We start from the raw sequence: 8,865 nt of genomic DNA, 5'->3' as shown, positions 1-8,865 counted from the left end.
TGGGTTGTTGATTGTTTGTCAACCTCCTGTTCAAATTTCTAAACATTTGTGCATAGTCTTCAACTAACAGATGTTTTTGTTCATACTTCGAAGCTTCTTGAGTATGTCTTTTGGAGTTTTTTCTTTACAAAAATGGATTAAAAATGCGGTTTTCAATTCATCATAAGATTGAAAATGAGCCATACCATATTGCATAAGCCAAATCATTGCCTTACCATTAAAAGTTGCTGGAAACTGCTCCATTGGTCAAACCAAAAGGTAATACGAGAAACTCATAGTGGCCATACCTAGTTTGGAATATGGTTCTATCTATGTGTTTAGCATAGATATGGATTTGGTGATAACCCATACACAAATCAATCTTAGTGAAATACTTGGCTCCAACCAAATGGTCTATCAAATCATTGGAATGAGGACGAGGGTATCGATTCTTAATTGTCACTCTATTCAGTCGTTTATAATCTACATAGATTCTCCACGAACCATCTTTCTTCTTTCTTAAGAGGACAGGTGCACCCATGGTGATTTACTTGGGCGAATATAGCCCATATTCAGATAATCTTGTAGATGTGAAGCTAACTCATCCTCCTCAAGCTGGCTCATCCTATAAGGTGGAAGACTAATAGGTTGAGCCCTAGGTACTAAATCTATGCGATGATCTACTACTCGTGCTGGAGGTAAAACTTCCGACAGTTGAGCAAAGAATACATCCGTGAAATCATCTAACAACGTTCTCAATTCACGGTGTTCAAACACGCTTAGATCATTTTTGTTATTAATAGAGACAACAAATGAAGAAAGCAGAATCAAAACACACATCATAATGAGAAATGTTTATTTATTCCGAAGTTGCATCGCAGATACAATAGGTCCCTAAGAAGAGGGAATATTATCACATTGAATACAAAATTGGGTGTCCTTGTCCAAAAGAGAGTATGATCTTTCCATCCAATCTGAATATCATGGGTTTTAAACCACTCTATTCTGATTAACAAGCCACATGTTCCAAGTGCATGACATAGCATGTAAGAGCAGTTGTGTAGTCTTGAATGCGGATTGAAAGTGCGTTGACCTTGCGATCCCAAAACTGCTTCCCAACTAGAAGCCGCACCTCATAGGTGTGATCGTTAGGTGTCGTGGACAGCCCCATCCTCTGCACAAGTTTGTAGTTCACAAAATTGTGAGAGTTACTCGAGTCAAAGAGAATGTGAACTCTTTGGTCCCTTACTTCTCCATAAACTCAGAAAAGGTCATGGGGGCCAAATAACGAATTATTAAAAGTGCAATTACAAGAAAGTGTGCAGGTAATGACAATTACTGAAATATCTATCATCAAAACTTGGTTAGCTCCCTTAGCTTTGGTACCTTGTACCGCATTGAGCTTTGGTCCCGGCGCTTGCAACTGGTTCTTGCGCTTAGGACAATCATTTCGAGTGTGGCCCCGCTCCTCGCATATAGAGCAACGTCCTTCTTTCATTAACTTCGAGGTGCGTAGGAAACGGGCTCGACCATTCTTCGTATGAGTCAAGTTCTTCTTGGAGGTATTGTCAATTAACTTTGACTCCCCAGTACCAATTGTTGACTGGAAGAAATTCCTCTTGTTCTTCCCACTTGTGTCAGCAGTAGTGGTTCCTTTTGCGCTAGCCATGGTATCATCATAGATGCACGCATAGTTCATGGCCTCTTGCAAAGTAGTACATGTGTTATTCTTGATCTGTAGCTTGTAGAGTCAGGCAAACCATCCACAAAGAAACCTAACAAGGTGATAGGATCCATCTTTGTAGCTGTGGTCTGCAAATCATGAAACCTCTGAAGATAGACCTCAAATCAAATTCATCTTGGACATATCGAGGGCCTTAAGCTTGCGATATCATAATCTTCCTCCTTCTTCAGAAACTTTTTCCTGAAGACCTCTTCAAATTCGATCCATGTTGCAGGCTTCAGTCAGAGTTCCTTCCGCCACAATAAAGCTGACAAATACCCTACTGCAAGCTGCATCTTCTTTTCATCGGGGTAAGGGTGAAACTGGTAAGTGGACTTGCCACTTGTGCAACCAAGTGTCAACCACCTCCTTGGTTCTGGATTTCTGATCTCCGGGATAAGGATCTGGAGTGATATTTGGACCCAACACTATAACCAAAGCATCCACACGCGTGAGCGCTTGAACAATGCTAGTTAAAAGCGAGATTAAAGTCTGAATCCCTTGGAGTTGTTGTGTCAACCCCGTTTGATTCGCATTAACCGCTCAAACTTTTCATCGAGAGCAGTGGTGAATTCACTGAAGGCAATCTTCGTAATCAAATCATTGTAGAGGCCCTGGTCATCCTCTGCGTGGTAATTCATATCTTGATCACCCATAGCGAGCCCAGGGTCTACTGAATCATCCATAACTGAAATCGGATCTGATGAAGAGGGTAGTCTAAGCAATAAGCAGATTCGAAGCTAAGAGTATGAAGCAAAGTAGAGGCTCGCCACACGACGATGGGAGAAGGCTCAGAAACAGCAAGGCTGGCTGAAGAGAAAAAAGGCGGCTGATCCCGAATTGACGAATAGTGCCCCCCCTCGCCCCCCCTGGATCCTGGATGGCAGAGTTTGGTAGGGAAGGCGATTGGTCTGTACGGTCTTCTGCAGCAGTCCGCTCTGGCTGACGGGATCCACGAAGAAACGTGTGGAGAGGTGTAGCTTGTGCACAGTCCACGGGCTGGTGAAGGGAAGCAATCCGCTACGTTATAGACTCGCTGGCCCTGGCTTTTAGAAAGCCCAGCTTTCTAGAAAAGCCCACCCTCCAAACTTAGGAGGGCTGGTATTTTTTTCGGCTTCTTGGCCCAAAATACAACGCAGCCCCAATCATGACCATGCCCAACACTACTGCGCACCTCTACACGCTCTCCTTCCTTAGAGTTCCCGCAGCCAGTCGAGTGCTCAGGGTTCCTTGGATTTCACCACAACCTTGCGCTCCAGAGGCGTTCTCGTGCCTATCGTTGCGCCATAACTTCCTCACCACTTCACCCTAACTACACCATCTCTCTCTCTCTCTCTTTAGACCCTCAGCAACTAACATCGAATTCACCCCTTCTCTCTCTCTCCTTCCTTCTATCCCAATCTAGGCAACGAACAACCTTGAAACGATGAACTAACAAGCACTTACATGGCATGAACATGAATTTCAAATTTGAGGCATACCTGGAGAAAATCACGTCCAAATTTACTCGTAACAGAGATTCCTACCTCTCTGATACTAATTGACACGACCCCAACACTCCTAAAACCTCTGATCTGCAAGCAAACACAAGAACATACCAAACGTGAGGAGCAGGCTTGCTCACCACCCAACCATAACATCTACGGGATGCGATTCCGAATCAGGAGACGTCCCCTCCGAGCCACGAGCTGAGCTACTAGCATGAACTCCCAACCAGATCCTGACCAGCCTGGTGTCCCATACCACCAAGTGGCGCCTAGAGGCCTTGGATTTGCTGTTGGGCCTTGGGCTACACTAAGATGCAAGCGCGCGTCCGCGACTCAATCCAAGATCAGAGACCTAGCACCTGGGAACGAGACTTGCTCCCATTGGCTATCCGAGAGCCGAACCTCTGGGCTCCTTATATAGACTCGTGCCCAATGCGCCAAAAATAGCGAAGACCTCTAACTAGTTCGTTCCCTTGCCACTCAACCCAAGAATCAAGCCTGCCTAGCCCTAAGCCTCCCCAGGCTATCTGAGCTAGTCTTGTGTACCCTAGTACACGTTAGATACCAATCCGTGCACATGACAGGTGTGTTGCCTCAATGAGGGGGAATCTTGTGGACTTGTACGATTCCATACATGGATGATGGGAGCCCTCTTACAATGGATAAAGAAGTGGGCATGGCTCTAAATTTCAACATCTAACAAACGGTGATCTGACTTTGAAACCCATGGACCAAGTGTAAAATCTCCCACATGATGCATACTACTTGGAGGTAGTTCGTGACATTATTGCCATCGTGCTTTGTGTAGGCAAAGTTCTCGATATGAGTCATTCCATTTGCAACAAGGAGACTTGTGCTCTTACACATTTGCTTACATTTTCCTCTATATGTTGAGCTCTTTTACATCCATAACATGTCTATCATATGTGTTCATACAAGGGATACATGGCATGATCGTCATGTGAAGAGTCTAGTACTTTTTGGCTATATGACACCGCATTTGCTTTGAAAGTATTGTTCTCTTTTAGTTCCACAAAAGCGTGTTTTTTTGTCAAGGTGCATATAGTAACTAGAGTCCTCCGAGCATGTAGCAACATGCAACAAAGAGAGATGTCCCATCCATCCATATGAAGACCATCAGCTTCACCCATTTCTTGCATCCATATGCATGCAATTGAGTTTATCCCCACAAAACTTCATTTACTTTAGTGCCCTTGTTAGTTGTCTTGTGCTACAAAAAGCCTTTAGAACCCTTCACAACACACTTGTTAAGAATAATCTGGATGTTTCATCAAGGCGTACCACATACATGTCCCATCACATTGCTAAAGACTGCATCTATATAATTTCATCATAGGTTTAATTGCTTTTACGCATACAAGAAGCTAAAAAGGTAACTGAACGTGTCATCTTGCATATATTCAAACAATTCAGCACTGGGTCCTGCGATAAATGCAGACCATGAGACTACATTCAAGCCCTTTCTATACTACCACACGTGCTGCGGTTCATGCAGATGACGGCACTCTTGAACTTTAGTCTGTGTACTGAATTGACACACGTGCTTACAGCATATAAAACTCTCTTGAAACAAGAACAAAACACTAGTACCTCCTCCTTGGCACACGCCTTGGAGGATGCTTGCAAACGGATGGACAAGCTTAACATGTCTTCAAAACATAATCATGTGTGCATTCCTAAACAAAAGCCTGGTCTTCATATAATCTACTATGTCTTTGAGAGTACAATCCAAGAAACCGCACATGCACAAATAAACAGTTTCTGGTTATTTTCTGTTACCAATGCTCTCTTCAACTGTCAAATCATGTAAAAGATCCTGTTTTGGGCTCAGCTGGACTTGGATTGGCCCTACCATGTTCATGACAAAGTATGCGCACTACAGCCTATTAGAAGGGGATTCCAAGTTGATTAACATCCAACGCAGGGGCCAATTTAAAGACCCCATTCACAGCAGACTCTGATTTGAACACCCTATCTTTACTCTTGTCGTTCGTGTGACTAGTAAATAATTAGAAGTGAGAAAAGTAAAAATCGGACTCAATGTGATTTTAAACCACTGACGCTAGTAAAAATCATCACTCGCACCTTGACAGTGTACATTTTGAGATAAAATACAAAGAAAAGCCACACATGAAGCAATCTTTGTATGAAGGCCCCCCCCCCCCTCTGCATGAGGTGCCCAGTGGGAACCTCACAAACACCACCAGCAAAAAGGGGAAAATGTAATTTTGATTGCACAAGAGCATGATGTGCATCTGTGCAGTTAGTATGCTGTACAAGGCATTTGGACCAGGGAAAGCTTTGAAGCATAATTGTTGATATGCTTGCGTTCCAAACAGCAATAGTAATCCAAAAATATCACATCTTACCACGAGGTGTGGTGAAAATACAAATTTTTTATACCAAAAAGACTAAAGCTTGGAGAAAATAAAACAGGTACCTTGCACAAGCCATGCAAAGCATAAACAGGGCCAAGAATTTCTGTGATAAGGGCTTTGCATGAGCTGTGTTATGTACAGTATGTAAGAGGAGGGGGTAATTTTATCACTATGCCTCTTCCCCCTCAAGACGGGGCAGAAGCATACTTAGTCTTGGCCTATGCACCAAGATGCAACCAAAATCGTTCGAGCCAGGCAATACATACCACGAGTTTTGATTGATGTCATACACAAGAGGTGGTCTGAAACGCCCCTGCAGATTTGAATCTTCGAATGTCATGCAGAAAAGGCCTCCCTCCGCCCTGATCGTGGGAATCCAATCTTTACAACAAAGCTCCTGCCAGAGATGCTGTGGGGTTCTTGCCACCTCCACCCAGATGGCATCTATGGAAGAAACAAGCTGTAGCTCCCACACAACAAACCCAAGGCAAGTATTATCTGATGTCAGTGAGAGGCCTTGCAGCAATCTTCCCTTGTGCTTTGAAAAGGTTGGAGAACCTCCCGATTCCCTTCTGGGCACCAACACCTTCCTCCACAAATCATGTGCAGCATGGTATACCAGCAGAGTCCCTTCAGACGTTAGAAAAAAGAAGTCACCGAGAGACACCTTAGAATCGGCCACTGCTGATTCAATGTTGCACCCGACCCTCCAAGAGCCTCTCCTGGAGTAAAAAATCTCAAAGTATGGACTGTCTCTGTCCCTTACAACTGCTTCCTGTTGTGTGAGCATGACAAAATACCGACTTGGGTCCTGACCATCAACTGACATGTACATGTGGCAACCAACAGCTTTGGAGCGAGGTACTGTGGAGAGGTTTTGCGAATTCAGGAGAGGAGGCAGCACCCTCACAGAGCCTGTGAGACAATTAAAGACGATAACAAAGTAATCATCTAATGCATCTGGCTTATGCACAAAGGCACACATAAGCCCCCCTGCACTGACTAGGCGAGGCAGACAGCAGCCCACATAAGATCGATGCTCGAACCGCGGTAGAAGGCTACAATGCATTCCCCCGAGCAAGGTTGATAATTTACCATGACTGAGGCTGGGAAGAGGGAAGCGGAAGAAGGTCCTGTTGTCTACGCTGCTGAAGCCCCTGAAGCTCCAAATTCGTTGATCATGTGGAAGCGGTCGGGACATGACGAACCAGTATTCTTCCTGCTCCTCCTCCCTGTTCGTGTGTGGCCCTTCTTGCAGCATCAAATTCCAAAGCTTGCAGACACATCGAAGTTGAAAAAGCTGATGTACTGGGAGCCTGGGAAATATGAGATGGAAAGGCACTAACACAGCATTGCTTTCTTCACCATCTGTTTCTGGCTCCTCCTTCCGCCCTGACTTGCACTTAGGCTCTTCATGTGCCTGGATCCACATGCCTGGATCTTCCTTGGCTCTTTTTATCCACTCAGTTGTCGTCAGCGGCTTCTTTCGCAAAGCTATGATGGCCAAGAGACTGCGGTACCAAAAGTCTGTATTTTGCACTATTCTTCGCTGTGTTGAGGCGGCTGCAGCAGCTGCTGCATCCATGACCACCTGCATCCCGTCCTTGCACCTCTTCTGTGGGCGATCCTGGCGATCCGAATCTGATGAGGCCTCCCATGCCCTGCCATGCTTGAACGGCCTCCTACCTCCGCCCCTACCCCCCGCGTGCCCTAATTGCCTGCCCCCGTCCATTCTTCACTGAACCAACCGTTTTCTTCCCCGCACCCTGCCCCTCCCCCTCTGCCCCGCCGGTTGGTAGGGTTTAAGCCAAGAAAGCCGATATATAATTCATGTTTTTGAAGGGATCCCACCCAAAATCGCTCTGATCAGCGGGTTGGGTTCCCTTTTCTCCTTCTTCCTCTTCGAAGACGGGTTCCCAGGCGTAGGCTGGGGGTTCGCGATATATAATTTCCGCTTGACCGGAATCAAGAGACTCGTGGAATAGCTCTGGAACAAATGGCCAAGGTTGAAAACGCCCCGCGTTTTACCCCTCCGGGAAATACTCCAGAGAGCAAATAACAGTGCGCATCATCATCTCGGAAGACTCAGACACGCTGTGGGTGTCCACCCCACATCACGAGGGAAGGACCCTAAACGATAAGGGCTCCGCCAATATATGGTTTTTCCCCCCCGAAGCACTGATAGCTAAATTCGAAATCAAAGCCAAGTAGAAGTTGGTTGGTCGACGCATACCCCCATCTCCGTCATCGAAGACAGAGCCCAGCCGGCTCTGGCGGGTTGATTATCTGGGTCGTTTCGTTACCGTGGTAGGTTCGTCTCCCGGAGGACAACCCAGCGCTTTCTCCCTTCCTTTCTTTTGCACGCTCCGAAGGTTATCCCGAAATGGGGGTTGTTTTGCAGATAACGAGACTCAAACCCGAACTGCTTGGAAGGCAGATGCCAATATTCGCCTAAGATGGATGGCCGGAAACCCAATTCTTCCGGAACATGTCTCCGAGAAATCTCTGGAGATAGCAAACTGTGTGCGAGCATTAACGAGTGCCTCCAACTCCACAAAGCACAAGAATGGAGGTTTGGATGTGCAATGGAGGTGCCCAAAACCCTCCCTCCTCGCCAAAGGATTTTTGGTGGCATCAACTCTTTATAGAGTTCCAAGTCTCAAGAGTATGCATGCATCGTCAAAAAAGCAGAAAGCAAAATTGACAATGTTAAATAATCACAAGAAAATTTTGGGGGGTTCTATCATCACTTGCTTAGAATTTATTTATTTCATATTGATTACCCTCTACATTTTTTCAATTCATTCATTGATTTCTACTTCATTCATGATTGCTCCCTAAGATTTTATTAAATTTCAAAGAATGAGTAAAATTATAGACATGAGACATGACACAGGGTCCAAATGGTGCAAAATGATATAAGCCCATGGGGAAGGGGTGAAGGGGGGGGAGAGGGGAGAGGGATAAATTAGGGGGAGGGATCAATGCCACCTGTCCTTGCATCGCCTTCTGGATCGCTCTCCAACACCTTGCATGCCTATAAAGACACCCCTGCCCTACTTGATGCAGGCTGCTGCCCTCCGCCATAGCCGCCTCATGTCGCCATCCACCGTCCCCTGCGCTTCAACGTCTCCTTCTTTCAATCCTCCCCTCGATCCTCCTACCTCTGCTTGCCCTTCCGTTGTTATCTCCCCTTGCGCTGCTATCTTCCCTTCTCCTTATAATCCCTCTGCTTGTCCTTCCCCTTTGATCTCCCCTTCTCCTTGCCTAAAGTCTC

General features: G+C 45.7%; 1 protein-coding gene across 1 annotated transcript; it reads right to left on the bottom strand.

Annotated features, from left to right (window-relative positions):
• Positions 1 to 5,297: 5,297 nt before the first annotated feature.
• LOC147902173 (uncharacterized) lies at positions 5,298 to 7,320 on the bottom strand. The gene has a single exon (XM_087375041.1). The coding sequence runs from the start codon at positions 7,318 to 7,320 to the stop codon at positions 5,758 to 5,760; it is 1,563 nt and encodes a 520-aa protein (XP_087231167.1). The 3' UTR covers positions 5,298 to 5,757.
• Between the last annotated feature and the right edge of the window lie 1,545 nt (positions 7,321 to 8,865).

This window comes from Dipteris shenzhenensis, chromosome 5 (genome assembly GCF_047967505.1).
Source record: "Dipteris shenzhenensis isolate YYH24624 ecotype China chromosome 5, Dip_SZ_1.0, whole genome shotgun sequence".
Classification (NCBI taxonomy): Eukaryota; Viridiplantae; Streptophyta; class Polypodiopsida; order Gleicheniales; family Dipteridaceae; genus Dipteris; species Dipteris shenzhenensis.
The sequence above is the reverse complement of the archived record's forward strand: the minus strand, read 5'-3'. Positions and strand labels throughout refer to the sequence as shown.